The sequence below is a fragment of the Mugil cephalus genome, chromosome 2 (genome assembly GCF_022458985.1).
Source record: "Mugil cephalus isolate CIBA_MC_2020 chromosome 2, CIBA_Mcephalus_1.1, whole genome shotgun sequence".
In the NCBI taxonomy this organism is placed as follows: Eukaryota; Metazoa; Chordata; class Actinopteri; order Mugiliformes; family Mugilidae; genus Mugil; species Mugil cephalus.
This window is the reverse complement of record NC_061771.1, coordinates 678,008-698,890: the sequence shown is the minus strand read 5'-3', so window position 1 is coordinate 698,890 and position 20,883 is coordinate 678,008. Positions and strand designations below refer to the sequence as shown.

General features: G+C 45.3%; 1 protein-coding gene across 7 annotated transcripts in view; it reads left to right on the top strand.

Moving 5' to 3' along the window:
- The window catches only part of grin2bb (glutamate receptor, ionotropic, N-methyl D-aspartate 2B, genome duplicate b), a 169,221-nt gene that overhangs the window by 82,871 nt on the left and 65,467 nt on the right, over nt 1-20,883 (top strand). For all 7 annotated transcript variants that reach the window (XM_047578984.1, XM_047578986.1, XM_047578985.1 and 4 more), the window contains one exon: nt 49-241. In XM_047578984.1, coding sequence (XP_047434940.1) covers nt 49-241 — 193 coding nt within the window. The remainder of the gene's footprint in view (nt 1-48; nt 242-20,883) is intronic.

Sequence of the window (20,883 nt, the reverse complement as noted above, 5' to 3'; positions counted from 1 at the left end):
CTTCCCAGATCTCTTTTTCATCTTTGCATATGTTCCCTTCTCTCTCAGGGCTTATCTCGGTATCATATGACGAATGGGACTACAACATTGAAGCCAGGGTACGTGATGCAGTGGCTGTCATTGCCACGGCAACCTCCACCATGATACTGGACCGGGGACCACACACCCTGCTGAAGTCAAGCTGCCTCGGGACACCTGACAAAAAGAACTCCAACACTGGTCACTCCAAGGAAATACTGAAGTGAGTCAATGCTGGGAACAACAGGACAATAAACACTCAGTATTTAAAATGAAAATAATAATTGTACTGTCATAGTTTTTTTTTTTTTCCCATTTGTCTGCATTTGTCTGCATAGTTGAACACCACAGGGTGTCAACATTATATGAGGTTGATGCAGTTATATTCTTGCAGCTGAAAGCTTTATTACTTCAGTGCGTGAGTGTGACCATCACCAGCCCTCCCTGAGAACTGTCCTGTTGATCTTTATTGAGTGTAGTGACCTTGTGTGGCAGGGAGGGCAGTGCTACACCTCAGTGAATAGAGGGGGGGAACAAAGGAAAGAAAAGATGTAGAAGGATGGACAGTGGAGGAGATACATGTGGTGCTAGTAGGAACTAGTGGAGTGTAGGGTTCTGTGCTTCCCAAGTCACCTCACTCAAGTATGACTGGGTACAGTCATCTCTGGAGAGATGAGAGAGTCCAGGGGGGGTAAGGGTGTCCCAATGGAAGGAGAGACGTCTGCCATAGGGCACGTAGTGATAGAGTGAAAACAATAATCCAGCCCTTAATAGCCGGGACTCATCAATTCTTTTTGATGTGATCCAGCACGGGCTGGCAGGTGACAACACACATGCATGTGGGCATTCCCTAAATGTGAGTGAGACCATTACCAGGGCCCAGAGTCAGGTCAGAAGCCCCAGCGCCCGAGAACCTCCACCCCAGTGTGGGGCGCATGGGTGACAGGACCATAGAACCACCGTAGCCACGGGGCAAGCCACACCCCAGCGCAGATGGCGAGCGACGACCAACACCCCCAGACCGACCAAGCGAGCACAAGTCGGTGCAGGCCAGAGCAGCCCCCCATACCCCCCACACCCCCCAGCCCCCGCAGCCCGTCCACCCACCGCCGCCAACACCCCCCCCCCCCAAAGACCCCACCCCCCGCCCGCAGGGCAGCCATGGACACCTCTCCAGCTGAGAGGACTCCCCCAGGAGCCCAGCAAAGCCCCCGCAGACGGGCACCGGCCCAGCGCCCAACCAGGGACGGGCCATCCGAGCAGGGGGCCAAGGAGCCGGCCCCATGCCCCTGCCGCACCCAGGCCAGGGAGACCACGGGAAGAGAGAACCCCCACCCGCCAGGGAGAGACCCCAGCCCCCCATCGAAGGGAGAGGGGAAGCACCAAGCCACCACCCGAACCAGTCGATACCAGAACAACCGGGTACCCAAGGAAGCCGCCACAAACCCGTCGCCACGCAGCACCAGGAGACAAAGCCAGGCCAAGAGGACACCAGAGAACCTAGGTAGATACCCCTACCAATGGCCATGGGGCCACAGACCGCCAGCCCAAGATCCCCCTGCTAGCGGAGGACCAGGCCCCCCAAGCTGTGCCAATGGATAATGAAAAGTGACAGTGTCCCTATTACTGTGCTTCCTCAGTCCCTGATGAGGAAGCAAGCCCCTACACCGTGACCCTGTGACCCTGGATGTGGTGTGGTGCATTAAGACAGGGGGCAAACAGGAGGGTCAGGTGGGTCAGAGGACTGCAGCACACTCTGTCCTGCCCGATCCTGGGTGGACCCCTAAGGTGAGGTGCATTAAAAACTTGGGTGTGTGTGGTGTACCTAGCCTTGGTTGTAATGGGCGACATAGTGTATGGTGGAGTGTGAGGTGAGTGCAATTTAGGAGGCAGGCAAGTGAGGGCCAAGTCCCCGGCAGCAGGGCCAAGGCGCAACAGCGGCCCATGGGACCCACAGACTGGGCGGGGGCCCCCAGGACTCAGGAAGTCCCCCGACCAGACCCCGCCCCCAGCCCAGAACAGCAACCAGGATGCGACAGACCCCCAGGAAACCCCGAAGAACCGACACCCACCAGCCGAGCAATGGCATCGCCCCCCGGGGTGGCAGGGGTGCCCCAAGGGGGACGGAGACCCCACCCCCGCGCCCCCCCAGCCCCAGCGCGACGGAGCGACCGGACATGCCCAGGGTGGTACTCAGGCGGCCCCCCGCACCCTCAGGCTCCGACCCCAAGGCGCCGGGCGTGGCCCCGACCGCCGGGGCCCCCCGGACCCCAGGAAGGCCCCCCACGACCAGCGAGGGCCCAGCCACCAGCGGAAGGGAGGAGGGGCCGGAGGAGGAGCCGGGCGAAGGGAGGAGGGCGCCGCAGAGGGGGGGGGGGAGGAGGGGACAGGGAACCCGCCAGCCCAGACCGCCAAGGCCCACCAGGAGATCCAGGGAGAGTCGGCCACCGATACACCACGACCCCAGGAAACTGAGCAAGCGCCGAAGCCACAGGGAACCCCAGGCAAGTCTCCAGCGCCACCCCACTTGGGGGAGAGGGAGGCCAGCCGGGTAAACCGCTCAGGGCCGGAAGTCAACCCAGGGGTGAGAAGGAGTAGGGCACCCCTAATGCATGCTCAAGGTGTTGTGGTCCGGGGATCCTCCTTAGTGAACCTGGATGAAGAGGGCAATAAAATCTTTTCCATAACGACATTCATCACTGTAAGAGAAATATTATTATAGCATTGCAGTAAGTGGAACAGAAGTGGCAAAAGCTAGCAGGCAAAGTCTAGATGTAAATTAAGGTTGAGGGAGTCGCAGAATACAGACCATTTTTTGGCAAACAGAGTCAACTGATTTTTTCGGGTAGCAGATATTTTCTCCAATGATATATAATCGGAAAGAAGGTTCAACCACTGGGAAATGTCAAAGTTTAGCAACTGTAACTAGGCAGGGCAGACCTGTCACATTTTTGAAATTGTAGTGTACAGAGCTGAAAGGTGGTGTCTCTTTTTTTAGCTTTTAGCAACCAAAACAAACATCCGAGCACTTAGTTAAACATTTTCTTCACTGGGATAAACTTCAAATGTTTCACTACCTTCAGTAGTAACATAGAATTATTCCCACAGGCAAAAGGCTTATAATCTGCAACAACATTATTTAGAAAGATTTCAAATTATGTGATAAAAATATGTGCTCAGGGAGGAATTTCTGACGAGTACAACTATTACCCCAGTATTGCTTTCATGTGCATATTTGACTTTAAATCATGACTGATTTAAATGGTTGTGTCAGATATGGACAGTGATAGAGTATGCCCGTTGCATTTAAGCTTACAACTGGGACTTTCTGATCCCAGAATGCAAGGGCCATGCTAGGGTGCACAAATGGACAGATGGGATAACATAGGGGGATGGGTGAAGAATCAATGATTGTGGATATGGCTGCAGAATGGACTTGAACATGAACTGGTTCGGTTTAACATTTTCTGCAAAGATTGTTTCCCACTAAAAGAAAACAACCTGATTATTGATTAAATCAATGAAAGGTCAAGATTTAGACATTAATTGCTAGATAGTTCATTGTTGTTGGTAATAGAATTGTTTGAATAGTGATTTAATGACCCATTATAAATCAGAGGCTTCAGAAGTTAGGACTGCATTGCGGTCCGTCCCCGTAACCCAATTCTTCTGAAACTTTTTTGATTATTCCCCCCTTTGAACATGGGGGAATTTTCAACCCCACCTGCCCCAGTCACACCTTCGTCCTCTCCGACCACCACCAACATCATTCACTCGGAATCATACACCAGGGAGCATACACCTGGGGGCAAGGTCTCTTGCCCAAGCACACAACAGACAGACTAGGGATAGGGTGGAATCGAACCGTCAACCTTTCAGTTATTGGACGACCGTTCTACTTCTTGAGGTACTGCCGCCCGTAATGCTATATTTCATAACAAATCCAAGATCAGTAACACCGAATAACACAAGTTCAAAAGAAAAAAAAAATAGTTGTGCCATCATATGCATCAAAAACTAAAAGTACAGGTATAGTACAGTAATCAAAAGTACAGAAATAATCAAGCACTGTTTTAGTCACTTGCAATAAAGCAACACAAAACAACAAATCAAATCCATTTATCAAAGCAGGTGATCAAGTGAAAATGTTCCTGCATTAGTGGCCACAATGAGCCTATTTTCCACTGTACATCCTTTCTAAACAGGGTAATCATGCTCAATGTTGAACTGGCATCTGGGATTTTGTTTTCAACAAAGCAACAGCTAAGAAGCCCATCTCACAGAGGTCAGATGTGGCAAAAGGTAGGAGAATGCAGACTCTCCAGGGGCTGACTGGGGTATAAAAGTGGCCTGTGAATTTAGTGTGTGACTGGCCCACTCAGGGGCCAGGGTGGCGGATGATGCTTAAATTTACTTAATTTAAAGATTCTCCTATATCATGTTGTTTGATATTTACATTTCAAATAGGAATATTACTGTTTTTCATGTTTAACTTTCATTTAAAGTAAATGACGGTGGTGTCATCTGCAAACTTCAGGAGTTTCACAGAAGGGTCCCCAGAGGTGCAGTCATTCATGTAAAGGGAGAAGTGGGGAGAGAACACACCCACACATTTCCGAGTAGATCAAATCGTTCACGCTGGAAGTCTGTTGTTGAAAAACATAGTGGATCTGGGTGACTTTCTAAATAAAATATCATGCACAGTCTTTTACTTTGAAACATCAACATGACTTATTGACGTAACATAGTTCAACTTAGCTTTCAAATAATTAAGCGAAATTAACTAAAAAATGAAATGAGCAAAATTAAAATTAACTAACTAAAACGAACTACATGCCTCCTACAGGCATTTCCTTTTTTATCCATCTAAGTTTCTTAAACCATTCTATTGCTTTATTGCCCTTCACACTTCCCAGTGGGTAAAAATGGGCTAACACTTATTTCTAAAAGCTTGGCTTTTAGAAATTGTTCTCTACCATCAAATATAATGATTGCAGCACTAGTTGAAATTAAAATCATTTATTTTTAATAATAATTAAAAAATAAATAATTAAATGTAAATATTTTTTTTACAGTTTGTTTCCCAAATGTATTAGTGTGTGTGTGTGTGTGAATGGGTGAATAAGAGGCATTAACTTAAAGCACTTTGTAGAAAGACGCTTTATGAAGTTCAGTCCATTGCCTTTTATTAGTTCACGGGGCAGATTTGCCACACCCAATATGGCGGACGCATTCATGTATTGCAGCAACAGACCAACCCGCTCAATGCAGCGTCTACGTATGTCTATGGGTAGACGCCCTGATCGAAGACACGCCTGGTGTGGCAGGGTACGGCGCGGAGACAAAGGTGGTGACGCGCCAAAACGTGCACGTGCCGCAGACGCTTTCAGTGGATTCAAAGTTTGAGTGTTTGCACCAGGTGCGCTGCGGCGCCTTTCAGAATCGCCCCAGAGCATAATGCTACGCCGCGCCGCTAAATATAGACAGCTGTTCTATTTTTCCCACTTGAGCTTGGAAACCACGTCAATACGAGTAGATGGTGTGTTCAGACAGGAAGTCAATCACATAGTAGATCTGGAGTTATTGTAAAGAAGGCATATTAAATTGAATATTTTCTGCCTTGTGTCACCCCCATGTTTCCATTCCCCACCAGTGCAACTCCTCACACTTTGAGAAGCACTGCCTTAACCCATAGGACCCAAGGGCCCCCACTAACAACATTATGTTGCCAGTCACCAAAGGGCAGCCTCAGAACTGTTTACGAGGAAGATCTACACAATATTAAGCAAGTAATGTTATGCCTGATCAGTGCAAGAATTAAAGACACTTAAAGACAGTTACAATTAAAGACAGTTTAAAACTTAAACATATAAGATGAATAGAGACATTAGCCCTCAGACTCACAATATCTAACTTTATCATTTATTTTTTTAACCACAGCAATTTTTAAAGAAATACATCCTCTTTTCCTCTCCCACTGAACCTCCTTGCTTTGCTTTTTTTTGGCACATTACAGAACAAGAATGGGCATTGATATTCATTAATTAATCCCCATTTAATGTTACAGGGCATGCTTTTATTCTTCACATTGATCAGTGATTCCACAGCTAATTGAATGCTCTGGGACACAGATCAGAGCCAAATAACAACAATAGGCACACACCCACATGTGTTGACATGTCATTTAAGTGCTTTTCATTCATTCCAACTACTAATGGCATCCTTTACTATAAAATAGTATTTTAACTTAACTAAACAATGTTCCTTTCCATCTCTCATTCTTTTTAGCAATATTACTGCATAGATTTTGTTGGATGTTTTTTTTTTTTTTTTTTTGCTGTCAGTTTGAATTTGAGCAATGCAAATGAACAGGAAAATATTATGCAGTCTTTCCTTCCACTACTACATTCATCTTCAAGTTGACGTTGACGTATTACTGCAAATGTTGGTCTTGTTTCTGTATCTAATATCAGGAGCACTTATTGGTGCCATCTGGGATTCAGCCACCAGCCATGAATATTTCAGTTCCCGAGGGACACTATCAGACGGGGTTAGCTCTCAATCATCCTTCAGGCACACACCTGGGATGCTACTGCGCTCTGTGTGTTTGTGTAAACAATGATGTGTTTGAGTATGAGTTTTCCAACCAACTGCTCATTTTTTCTCCATTCCACTAAGTGAAGGTAAAGACCTTGGATCTTGATGGTGACTCCAGGGGCTGGCAACAGTGCCACTCACACACACTACACATGCATAATTCCACCTATGCGCTTGCCTCATCCCCAGAGACACATGCAATAATAAGTCCATATGTCTCCATGTGGTGCTGTACAGCTACAGGTCATACGATATACAGAGTACACAAGCCTGTGTACAAAAATGTATGTTTATAATTCAAGCCCTTGCACACTTGTACATGGACAGAAATGTGCAAACACACAAATGCACAAAGAGGTCCAGAGACCATCCAAACGTTTACTAGAGTACTGGTGGCTCTGTTACACCTCCCATTCCCTGGTCTTTTTCTTCCCTCCGCACGCTCTCAAGTGTTTTTTCAGGCATATTGATATAAGAGGTTTTCACAAAAGTGCAATGGAAACATCTTTTCCGCATTTTCCCGTCATCTGCATCACTGGAGATGATGTACGGGGTCATGTGACCAGTTAATTTCAAGTCCATTTCCTCAAAGTGAAGTGTCTTGCATGATGAGACTTCAAGAGAGTTAAGGGATATCGTAAGACTTTACGAGTCACAGCTCATTGGCAAAAAACCTTTCAATGGAAACACATACAAAGTGTAGCAAAATTTCAGACATAATGCTTTTATTTTGAGAAAAAATTTGAATGGATATGCAGCTGCAATTAATGACTAATTGCTGAAAAGCTCGTTATATTGCCATAGAAATAACCAATCAATATTGCATACAAACTTTTACAAAATTGAATATTCACTTACTGGATCAGTGAATACTAACACATACACCGTTCAGGCATAACATTTTGATCACCTTCCTAATATTGTGTAAGACTTTGAAAAAAGTTATAACTAACCAAAGAATGGATGCATGCCTTCTCAGTGTGTCCTGTGATGTCTGGAAACGGTTGTTAGTGGGAGCCTTTGAGTCCTGTGGGTTTGGGGAATGGGCCTATGTGGATCATCCCACAGATACTTGGGAATTTGGAGGTCAGGTCAACACATTTTAGAGCTGTTCCTAAATCGCTTTTGTGATTGTGCCAGGCTGCATCCTGCTGGGGAAGCTATCAAGGAGTGTCATTGCTATGGGGTGGGAGTGCCTTGTCTGTTATAGGTGGGTGGTACATGTGTAAGTAACATCCACACAAGTCCACAAGTTTACCAGCAGAACATTGAATTGTCAATGTTATTTACTTCTCCTGTCCGTTGTTTTGATGTTATGCTCAATACTTTTTCAGTGCACTACTGGAGAAAACTGACTGTTGATGCTTTTCCATGAAGTTTAGCGTATATATGTATGTATATATATATATACACACACAGTACAGTGGTGGAAAAAGTTTTCAGACACCCTTCCTTAAAATTGTATACAATCTCAAATATTAGACATACACAAACAAATACAGATGATTTTTATTTTGTTTATTCTTTACATTTCTTTATAAGAAAATTATCCTAAAGAACTGATCCAAGAGATAAATGTTGCTCCACATCTGAATTTCCCCAAAGTCAGATTGACAGGGGGTATATATTGAACGGCTGTTTATATATGTTAAACAGCCGCTGCATAAAAAAAGCTTGACGAACCTGCCTGATCTGGGGATTTAATACTAGGTAAAACAGCTTCCAAACGGCACGCAAGTACCCTAGCTACAATTTTATAGTCAGCATTTAAAAGCGTAATGGGCTTATAGGATCTGCACTCTAGTGGGTCCTTGTAGTAATACAAGCCTGATTTGGAGTTGCTGGGAGGTGTCCTAAGGACAGTGATTCGGTGTACACGGCTACTAGGATGGGAGTAAGCTGTGTAGAAAATTTTGAATAAACTCACTGTGCAAAGCGTCAGGGCCAGGTGGCCTGTAGATTCCTACAGGAGGTGGCCAGCTTGAAACATCGTTGTGGCATATTTAAATCTTGCTGCGTTAGTGGCTTATCCAGATCTAAAATATGATCTGGGGATAGCAAAGGGAGCTGTAGGTCTTTAATAAAAAATTGCATGAGTTCTGCATTGCAGGTGTCTCAGATGCACATAATTTAGTTTAATAATCTTTGAAAATATTATTTATTCCCCTTTGACACGTAGTAGTTTTACCATCTTAGGAAATTCCATTAATAATTTCTTTTGCTCTGACCCCTTTTAATTGTCTGGCCAAAATTGCCCCCACCTTGTCCCCATGCTCATAGAAGTTACTTATACAGATCGGAAGATGGGTATTGTGCATATTCTGCATCAAATTCATTCCTCTCCAGATCTAGAGGTGTTGCCTGATTTTTCTTACTATTTGCCATGTGAGATGTTATCTGACCTCGCAGGTAGGGATTTAATGCCTCCTAGATTAGTGAGGTAGATACATGTGGTGGTATTGATTTCTAAAAATAAAGAAATTTGGTCAGAAATAAATTTCACAAAATCCTCCTCCAGTTTCTGGTAAATTTAACTTAAAAACATAAGGCGCATGATTGGATATCACTACAGTTTAGTTAAAAAAAAGTAATCAATTCTCCTGTATGTGTGATGTACATGTGAGAAAAAAATAATATCCCCTATCTCTTGGGTGTGAAAACTGCTATACATCAGAGATACCAAGTTTGGAGAAACAAGGTTGAAGGTAGGATGCTGACTGAATTCGAGGCACTGACCTATCCAGCACAGGGTCCAAACAGTGATTGAAATCTCCTCCCATAATTAGCAGGTGGGAATTTAGATCAGGGAGCAGTTTGATAAGCTGTGATAAGAACTGGGTATCATTAAAGTTAGGATCATACAGCGGTAGTACTGAACACATCACAATATTTCATAGTAAACATATTTCTAAAGGTGCTATTGAAATTTTCACCATGTGTACTGTGTAAATGTGCTTTGGCTGTTCAACATATTCTTTTGAATAGGTTGTTCCACAATGGTATAGACATGTTATCGTGTGAAAAGAGGTCTTTATAACATTTTATCAGTTAATGTGTCAATGATTTTAAATTGTAGGGTCTATTAAGTAGTTTTCAGTAAGTAAGTCAATGCTTTTCAGTTCTTACCATTATGGTACAGTGTTGTCTCAAGGCAACACACCCCAAAAAGTACCCCCTCAAAAATATTTCTTTCTTTCTTTTGTTTATCATTATTATGCGGTGCTACGTCTCAGTGAATAGAGGGGGAGAACAAAGGACAGAAAATATAACGAAGGATGGATAGTGGAGGAGAGGCATGTGGTGCTAGTAGGAACTAGTGGAGTGTAGGGTTCTGTGCTTCCCAAGACACCTCACTCAAGTATGACTGGGTACAGTCATCTCTGGAGAGATGAGAGAGTCCAGGGGGGTAAGGGTGTCCCAATGGAAGGAGAGACGTCTGCCATAGGGCACGTAGTGATAGAGTGAAAACAATAATCCAGCCCTTAATAGCCGGGACTCATCAATTCTTCTTGATGTGATCCAGCACGGGCTGGCAGGTGACAACACACATGCATGTGGGCATTCCCTAAATATGAGTGAGACCATTACCAGGGCCCAGAGTCAGGTCAGAAGCCCCAGCGCCCGAGAACCTCCACCCCAGTGTGGGGCGCATGGGTGACAGGACCAGAGAACCACCGTAGCCACGGGGCAAGCCACACCCCAGCGCAGATGGCGAGCGACGACCAACACCCCCAGACCGACCAAGCGAGCACAAGCCGGTGCAGGCCAGAGCAGCCCCCCATACCCCCCACACCCTCCAGCCACCGCAGCCCGTCCACCCACCGCCGTCAACACCCCCCCCAAAGACCCCACCCCCCGCCCGCAGGGCAGCCATGGACACCTCTCCAGCCGAGAGGACTCCCCCAGGAGCCCAGCAAAGCCCCCGCAGACGGGCACCGGCCCAGCGCCCAACCAGGGACGGGCCATCCGAGCAGGGGGGCCAAGGTGCTGGCCCCATGCCCCTGGCGCACCCAGGCCAGGGAGACCGCAGGAAGAGGGAACCCCCAACCGCCAGGGAGAGACCCCAGCCCCCCATCGAAGGGAGAGGGGAAGCACCAAGCCACCACCCGAACCAGTCGATACCGGAACAACCGGGTACCCAAGGGAGCCGCCACGAACCCGTCGCCACACAGCACCGGGAGACAAAGCCTGGCCAAGAGGACACCAGAGAACCTAGGTAGGTACCCCTACCAACTGCCATGGGGCCACGGACCGCCAGCCCAAGATGCCCCTGCTAGCGGAGGACCAGGCCCCCCAAGCCGTGCCAAGGGATAATGAAAAGTGACAGTGTCCCTATTACTGTGCTTCCTCAGTCCCTGATGAGGAAGCAAGCCCCTACACTGTGACCCTGTGACCCTGGATGTGGTGTGGTGCATTAAGACAGGGGGCAAACAGGAGGGTCAGGTGGGTCAGAGGACTGCAGCACACTACTATCCTGCAGCCTGCCCTGACCCTGACCGATCCTGGGTGGACCCCTAAGGTGAGGTGCATTAAAAACTTGGGATGGGTGTGTGTGGTGTACCTAGCCTTGGTTGTAATGAGCGACATAGTGTATGGTGGAGTGTGAGGTGAGTGCAATTTAGGAGGCAGGCAAGTGAGGGCCAAGTCCCCGGCAGCAGGGCCGAGGCGCAACGGCAGCCCATGGGACCCACAGATGGGGCGAGGGCCCCCAGGACTCAGGAAGTCCCCCGACCAGACCCCGCCCCCAGCCCAGCACAGCAACCAGGATGCGACAGACCCCCAGGAAACCCCGAAGAACCGACACCCACCAGCCGAGCAATGGCATCGCCCCCCGGGGTGGCAGGGGTGCCCCAAGGGGGACGGAGACCCCCCCCCCCCCCCCCCAGCCCCAGCACGACGGAGCGACCGGACATGCCCAGGGTGGTACTCAGGCGGCCCCCCGCACCCTCAGGCTCCGACCCCAAGGCGCCGGGCGTGGCCCCGACCGCCGGGGCCCCCCGGACCCCAGGAAGGCCCCCCACGACCAGCGAGGGCCCAGCCACCAGCGGAAGGGAGGAGGGGCCGGAGGAGGAGCCGGGCGAAGGGAGGAGGGCGCCGCAGGGGGGGGGGGGGGGGGGGAGGGGACAGGGAACCCGCCAACCCAGACCGCCAAGGCCCACCAGGAGATCCAGGGAGAGTCGGCCACCGATACACCACGACCCCAGGAAACTGAGCAAGCGCCGAAGCCACAGGGAACCCCAGGCAAGTCTCCAGCGCCACCCCACGTGGGGGAGAGGGAGGCCAGCCGGGTAAACCGCTCAGGGCCAGAAGTCAACCCAGGGGTGAGAAGGAGTAGGGCACCCCTAATGCATGCTCAAGGTGTTGTGGTCCGGGGATCCTCCTTAGTGAACCTGGATGAAGAGAGCAATAAAATCTTTTCTATAACGACAGTCATCACTGTAAGAGAAATATTGTAGCATTACAGTAAGTGGAACAAAAGTGGCAAAAGCTAGCAGGCAAAGTCAAGATGTAAATTAAGGTTGAGGCAGTCGCAGAATACAGACCATTTTTTGGCAAACAGAGTCAACTGATTTTTTCGGATAGCAGATATTTTCTCCAATGATATATAATCGGAAAGAAGGTTCAATTGTGATGGATGGTGAGGAAGACTGATTGTTTCCAGGTCACCAATGAGGCACAAGTTAGGGGTTAATGGGATTCTGTAGTCCAAAATTAAGGCGAGTTTCTGTGTTACAAGTGACCAGAAGTGCTGTACCAGAGAACAGAGCCAGAGAGCGTGGAAATAAGAATCTGAATAGTTTTGGGTGCATTGCGTACATTTGTCAGATTGGGAGAAGCCCATTCTATACATCTTGTATTGAGTTGTGTGTGATCTGTGGAGTATTTTAAACTGGATCAGCTGTAAATTCGAGTTTTTTGTCATTTTAAATATATTTTGGCAGATCTGAGTCCAGAAATCAAAGTCTGTACACAGGGAAAGATCGGCTTCCCATTTTGATATTGGTGCATGTATTAAATGTGTGGTTGATAGCAGCTTATATATTAAAGAGAGGGTTTTCTTCTTTTTCGGTGTGAGTTTTTTAATGTTGGTGACGAATTGTGGTGGCTGTATGCAGTTCTGGAGCACTGGGATTTTCTTTCTGATTGTCTTGGTCACCTGTAGGTATTGGAGGAAGTTTCCATTTCTTATTTCAAACGTATCAAATAAATCTGTGTGATTCATAAGTAAGTTCCCCTGGAAGAGGCGATGGAGGTGGGTTATTCCTTTATGCTTCCAAGTGCTGAGGTGAAGAGGGACTTTGTTATTCACAAAGTCAGGGTTGTGGGGTCACGTGACCATCGCGAGGGATGTAGACGCTTCGTTTCGTCGCTCCGCAGAAACCTCCGATATTTAAACTTTATTTTCATACCCATCGCTACCTTTTAAGCTTTCGTTTAATTTTTCTGTTTGTGGAAGCTTGTTGCACACGGAGATGGCAGCAAGCTCGAAAAAACGACCAATAAACAGCCAGCCACAACTCGTTCAACTGACAACGTGGAGCTCGCCGAGCTAGTTAAGCTAGCAGTCGCAGAAGCTATTAAGGAGGCTATCCCCTCACTCGTGGAGGACGTGGTATCTCAGCTCACAAGCAAGACACAGGCTCTGGTTGATGCACAGGTCGCGGTATTCCGTGGCGAGATGGTTACCATGCAGGCTGATATCTCTCGACTATACGGAGAAGGACGAGAACCGTGTGGCGGAGGTGAGCAAACTGGCAGCAAAGCACGTCCAGCTGGAGCACAAAATTGCAGACATGGAGGACAGGTCGCACAGAGACAACCTACGGGTGCACGGAGTCCCTGAAAACGCAGAGACATTGCATGTCCTTGCTTTCCTGTCGGATGCCATACCAAAGTGGTTTCCTAACCTGAGCTCTGTTGAAATTATGCGCGCACACCGCGTAGGTGCTCCGAAAGAAGACACGAATGGCAGACCTGTGCCTCGTACCATCATCCTTAAGCTGCTGCGCTTTACCGACAGAGATACGATCCTGAAAGCGGCGCCTGGTGCGGCCTTGGAGTTGGAGGGAAGGACCATCCGCTTCACCCCGGACTACAGCCCTCACACCTTCTAGCGCAGGCTGGCCTTCTCCGAGGCAATGGACGCTCTGCTGAAACTGGACTTTCGCACTTTTCTCCTCTATCCTGCTAAACTTAAGGCGACGCGAGGAGGAGTGAACCATCTTTTCAGCACCCCACGGGAGGTAAAGGATTTCATCAATTCTCTCGGTGAATAGTCTATAACTACGCAGGTAATCCGACCAGCTGACTAGTTTAATGCTAAATGTAGGCTAATGTGGCAGCTAATAGGCAGCTTTGAGCAGATGTCTGGCGTGGACTACCAGGCATAGCCTGCGATGACATTCTCACTGATTTTCTACAGGGAGATTTTTTGTTATTTATTTTATTTTATGAGTTCATTTTACTCTCTTTTCAATGATAAAAGCCGGCTTAACATGCTTTACAATGACCCTACATTGCCTATGTTCTAACTGTAAAGATACGTGAATGTTAATGGACTCTAGCTCTTCATGCTCTGAATAAGTCCAGCTGGCCTCATATATATATTCCTCTTTCTTGTTTCTGTTCTTCTGCTCAGTTAGTAACACCAGTCTCACAATCTTGCACAATACTAGGGATTTAATGTTGCTGTTGTTAGTTTATTTTCTGTTTGACTTTTGTTTGAGATCTCGAGCTCTGTTTTCAAAAAGAAAGGCTGGTGTTATAGTCCTGGCATGTTGCCAGCTTTACTATAAATTGTTAAATTTTACCAGCCATGCTCTATTTGTACTTGGGACTAATATGCACCTATTACTTAGAACATGTTTGACCACTGTGTAGCTATTTTTCAATTATTATGATTAGTACTATGGTATGATATAATAATTGTAACTGTTGGGAGGGGGGACCTGCGCGCGCGCGCTGGGAAGGAACACGCCTCTCAAGGAGCACAGGTCCAACTTGTGGGGGGAAGTCAGGCTCCCTAGGAGGAGTCAAAGTTTGTTTTTGTTTTCTCTATGTTTTTACATTTGTGTGGGTTTTTGTCTTCAAGCCCTCTCTCGTTCTTGGAGAGTGGCAGGTTCATGGCAACAGGAGTTTGGGGTGGGATGGATCTCTCTCAGCATTTTAATTTCACATTTTGGTCGATCAGCTGCACCATAGGTTGTTTCTCCACCCTGCATTTTGTATGTCTCACTATACTAGTCTCTATAAGTCGTTATGAGTAGTATGCAGGTAATTAGCTGGAATGTAAACAGGCTGAATGGTCAAACTAAGCGTACAGCTTGCTTAGACCTCTTACGCAGACAACATGTGGATGTTGCCTTTATACAGGAGTCCCACTTAAGAACTATAGACGTCCACCGATTTTCAAACAAACACTATTATGTGGCTGCCTCAGCTTCACTGGACACTAGGGGTTCACTAGTAGTATTGAGGCGGAACCTCTCAATAACTATACTTGGACAATTTGGCAGTGAGGATGGTAGGATCTCTTACATTAAGACTATTATATCTGGACGCAAATTTGCTTTTATTTCAGTTTACGCTCCACCCCAGTACGAACCAGAGTTCTTTCCCAGCTTAACAGAAGTCTTATTGCAACTTCAGGGCTTCTGGCTTATTCTAGGTGCAGACATGAACTGTAGTGTAAATGTAACATTGGACAAATCAGCTCAGCGCTCCACAGCCACACAGCTTCAAGCATCAAAAGACTTTCAGAACTTTCTGTCAGTACTTAGCTTAACAGACCTTTACCGTACTGTCAACCCTACATCTAAGCAATACACTTTTTATTCAGCAAGACATCAGAGTTTCTCCAGAATAGATTACATATTAACTTCAGCTACTTCCCTTTCTGAAATACATGATGTTGTTATCAAGCCTTGTTCTTTATCAGATCATAGCATTGTCGCAGCACGCTTCACGCTCCTAGGTACACCCCTTAGAGCTCCTCGCTGGCGGTTCAATGTCTCACTGCTTAAAAATGGAGATTTTTGTACTTTTCTCAGAGAAAAGTTAAACACTTTTATAGACGTTAATGCAGGCTCAGTAGATGATCCTAGATTTGTATGGAACGCTATAAAGGGTTGTATCAGGGACTCTTCAATCTCATTCTCATCCCACCTTAATAAGAGCAGACTAAACAAGATAACTGAACTGGAGAATACTCTCACCCAATTAGAGGTCCAACAACAAACCATGTATTCTGAGGTATTACAAGGCAGAATAGCTGTGACAAGAACTGATTTGAACTCTTTGTTAAGATGTAGGGCGGAGTTCTTAATGCACAGAACTAGAAGAACATATAATTTCAATGGCGCCAAACCAAGTCACCTTTTAGCCCTAAGACTGAAAAAACATGAAAAATATTCAAATATTACAGCCATTAAAACACCTCTTCGCACCCTGAGCAATCCACTTGATATCAATTTGGAATTTAAATCTTTCTACTCATCTCTTTACAACTCTGAAATCTCCCTTGATGCGCAGGCATGTGCAGATTTTTTTCAGGACCTAAATCTACCTTCTCTGTCTGACAATGAATCAGAATTACTCAATACCCCAATTTCTCTAGAAGAGTTGAAGAAGGCTCTTGTTAATATGAAAAAGGGCAAATCCCCAGGGTGGGATGGAATTCCACCTGAGCTATATCTTACTTTCTGGGATGAACTGGGCAAACCACTACTGGATATGATTAATACAGCCATTGATAAGGGTGCTTTTAACTCTAGCATTAACACAGCTATAATTACAGTTTTGCCCATATATTAAACTATATGCTAAAGTGCTTGCAACCCGGTTGGAGATACATCTTACAAACCTTATACACAACGACCAAACTGGTTTTATCAGAACTTGCCTAGCATCTGACAATGTGCGCTGCCTGTTACACATCATCCATGCAGCTAGTAGCATTGATCCCCCTTGCTCGGTTCTATCGTTGGATGCTGAAAAAGCGTTCGACCGATTAGAATGGGAATATCTCTGGACAACGTTGGACAAATTTGGACTAGGTATACATTTTTAATATGATTAAGGTTTTATATGCAAATCCCTCAGCAATGGTCTGCACAGGCCACATATGCTCTGCCCAGTTCCCAATATCAAGGGGCACTCGCCAGGGATGCCCCCTTTCACCCCTACTTTTTGCTCTTTCCCTTGAGCCACTGGCGCAGAAAATAGGACAACATCCATCAGTATATCATATCACTTTTTGTAATACAGAGCATCGTATATCTTTATACGCTGATGACATCCTTCTTTATGTAGGCAGTGCTGGTTCCTCAATCCCACATTTGCTTTCCTCTTTTGATACATTCAGCTCACTCTCTGGATACAAAATTAACTAGACAAAGTCAGCGTTGATGCATTTAAACTCAGCTGCACTCCAAGTTCACCTGCCACCTCATATACCAGTAGTTAAAAGCTTTAGATATCTTGGGGTTGAAATTTTTCCCACCACGTCGTCCATTGCAATAAAAACCTTTTCAGGGTATATATAATCAGATAGAGAAGGACTTTGAGCGCTGGTCGAATCTTCCAAATTCATTTCAAGCCCGAATAGCAATAGTTAAGATGGATGTACTTCCCCGTCTTAATTTTTACTCTTCTATGATCCCTCTTGCTCTCCCTTTGGGATATTGGGATAGACTCCAGTCATTAGTTTCTAAATTTATATGGAAAGGAGAGAGACCGCGCCTAAAACTTACAACTCTCCAGCGAGATAAGACACTGGGGGGTTTTGCTCTGCCAGATTTTAAAATCTATTTCTGGTCTTATGTGCTACGCCCTCTATCTACATGGTTCAACCCTAGTTCCTCTGTTTCTTGGAGATCAATTGAAGAGAATATTGCACTGCCTCACAGGTTGCAAGACCTGGTATATGCTAACATACCATTGAAAAAAGCAAAATTATGTTTAGGTCCTGTTATTTCATTTCTTCTCACATCTTATCATACTGTAATGAAGCATGTTGGCACAGATGATAAATGGCATAATCATACACCCATTTTTAATAATTTCTCACTTCTTACTGGTAATATACCCTTTTCATTTCCACATTGGAAGAATAAGGGTGTGAATGTACTAAAAGACCTGTATAGCGTCCATGGTTTACGAGCGTTTAACGATCTACAAGCTGAGTTTGATCTTCGAGGTTCATCTTTTTTCTTCTATATGCAGTTAAGATCAGCTATGCGGGCATATGGTGTCCCATGGGGTACAGCTCTACCCACTCACCCTCTACGTAAGTTACTTGCCTCATTTGGACCTACACGGGGGATGGTTTCTAAACTGTACAAATTCATTTTTGGAACTTTCAAACCCTTACCAGTAAGAGTTAAATGATAGAGAGATTTGCTGGAACACAGTGTGGAAAAATCTCAGTGGTACATCCAAAAACCCCAACCATCAATTAATACACTATAAATATGTTCATAGGATGTACCTCACCCCCAGAAGGCGTTATTTCATGAAGATCACCACATCTTCAGATTGTGATCTTTGCCCACTTAATGCCCTGGGAGTGCCCTGGCGTTGCTAGATTCTGGAAGGAAGTATCTTTCAGTTTAAGTGACATTCTTAAGGATGGGAGGTTCACGGGAAATCGCCATGCGGGATGGGGAGGGGGGTTTCTATCATTGTTACCTATCTGAAAATGTATCAGTTTTTGTTTCTGTTTGTATTTAGTGTGGGGGATAAAAGGTAAAAACTCTGTATATAACGTGAATATATATATACACTGTACATTCTTCAATAAAAAATTGATCAAAAAAAAAAAAAACAAAGTCAGGGTTGTGCCAAATTGGGGAGAACCCACAGGGTTCCAGCAGGGATCCTGTGGTCTCTAGACTCTTCCACCAAGCCAACAGGGTGGCGGCAATAATGGGGTTTTGGAAGCAGTAATGACGCTTAAGGGTGATTGTAATGAAGGGCAGGTCCGAAATGCATATGTTGTGGCAGTCGGCCTGTTCTATGTCTAACCACGAATTGTAATCCTCTGGGTTTATCCATTTGGTGATGTATTGTAGCTGATTTGCCAGGCAGTAGTTTGTAAAGTTCGGTGCATCAAGTCCTCCTTCTGATTTATTTTTTTGAAGGGTGGTGAGGCTAATTTTTGTCTGTTTGTTTTTTGAGTAAAATTTGCTGACTGCAGAATCTAGGTTCTGGAACCATTTTGCTGTGGGTTTGAATGGGATCATGGAAAATAAGTAATTAATTTGTGGCAAAATTTTCATTTTAACTGTTGCTATGCGTCCCATCAGAGAGATAGAAAGATTGGTCCAGCGCTTCAGGTCATCACAGATTTTATCCAGGAGTGGATCGAAGTTCAGTTGCACTAACTCTGACAATTTAGGTGAGATGTTTATGCCCAGGTTTTTGATATATCCTATGAAAAAGGGCAGTTGGGGTTTATGGTCTGCAGGATCCCATGCTTTGTCCGTTATTGGTAGTATTGTTGATTTGGACCAGTTGATTGAGTAGTCAGAGAGGGCTGAAAATTTTGAAATACAATTATAAGCTTCCTGTAATGATCTCTGAGGTTGTTGCAAGTAAAGTAAAACATCGTCAGCATATAGATTGATCTTATGTTCAGAGATGGATGAGTGGATACCCTTGATACTGGAGTTCTGACGTATTGCTGATGCGAGTGGTTCAATAAATATAGCAAACAGTAGGGGAGACAGGGGGCATCCTTGTCTGGTTCCCCTCTGTAAGGTGAAGCTTTGTGATGTGAAACCATTGGTGGTGACTGTGGCCTAAGGTGAATTATACAGTGCAGCAACCCAGTGGATAAATGACTCTCCAAAGCCGAAATTTTGAAGGGTGTCAAAGAGGAAAGCCCAGTTCACTTTATCAAAGGCTTTCTCAGCGTCCAGTGATAAAACAATGGCTTCTGTATTTCTACGCTGGGACATGCTGATCAGGTTAAGGAGTCGTCTAACGTTATTTTTAGATTGTCGGCCTTTGATGAAACCTGTTTGGTCATTGAGAATTATTGATGAAATTACTTTCTCTAGTCTAGATGCTAGTGCTTTGGAAATAATTTTGATATCTGTATTAATCAATGACAGAGGGCGATAGCTGGAGGGAGTGTTGGGTCTTTATCTGGTTTGAAAAGTAATTTAATTGCAGCAGTATTCATTTGGGATCTTATTCAACCTGTGTTTTTGATTTCTGTAACATTCCTTAGGAACAAGGGGGCCAGATCTGACCAGAACTGTTTCATAAATTCGGCAGGGAAACCATCCGGCCCAGGAGCTTTGCCCGTAGGCATGTTTTCTAAAGCTGTTAATAGTTCTTCCATGGTCAGAGGCGAATCCAATATATGTCTTTGTTCTGCCGTCAGTTGGGTTAGATTGAGTTTTTTGAGGAAGGCCTGAATGTCGTCAGGATTCGGGTTGGTAGTCGTTGAATATAATTTTTCATAGAAGCTGTAAAAGATATGATTAATATCCTGTGGTGATTGAGTGTGTTTGCCACTTGAGTCCTGAATTGCATTTATAAGAGATTTTTCTCTGTTGCGTTGGAGTTGATTCGCAAGAAATTTGCCTGATTTATTGCTATGCTCAAAATTTTGGTATCTAAGTTGTTGAAGTATGAATTCTGTTTTTTTGGTCAAGATATTTTGTAATTGTAGTTTCGCATTTTGTAGTTGGGTCCATAATTGTTCTTTTGGGTTTGCGGTGTATTGTTCTGTTATTTCTTTAATCTTATCCTCGATGTTTTTTTCTGCTTGTTGGTCCTGTTTTTTCTTGTAAGAGGAGTAAGATATAATTTTGCCTCTGATTACGGCTTTCCCTGTTTCCCAAATCAGAGATGGGGATAAATTTGGAGAGTCATTTATTTCCAAAAACCCCTTCCATTCCTTCCTTATTAATGAGTCAAATTCAGGGTCTCTCAGTAATGAGGTGTTGAGGCACCATGTGGGTGATGGTTTTAGGGAGGGTTCTATTTGAAGGTGGAGGGACACCGGTGCATGATCACTGATTATGATAGGGTATATACTGGTGTTGATTCTTTGTACAATAGAATTGTTTGTCAGAAAAAAGTCAATTCTAGAAAAGGAGTGGTGTACTGGGGAAAAGAAAGTGTATTCCCTCTTTGTCGGGTTTTTGATTCTCCAACCATCGCCAAGTCCAAACTCATCCATGTATTCTTTGAGGACTTTGGCTGATTCCCCTCCAATAATTGTAAAGGGTGTGACGGCTATGTCAGATAATTGTG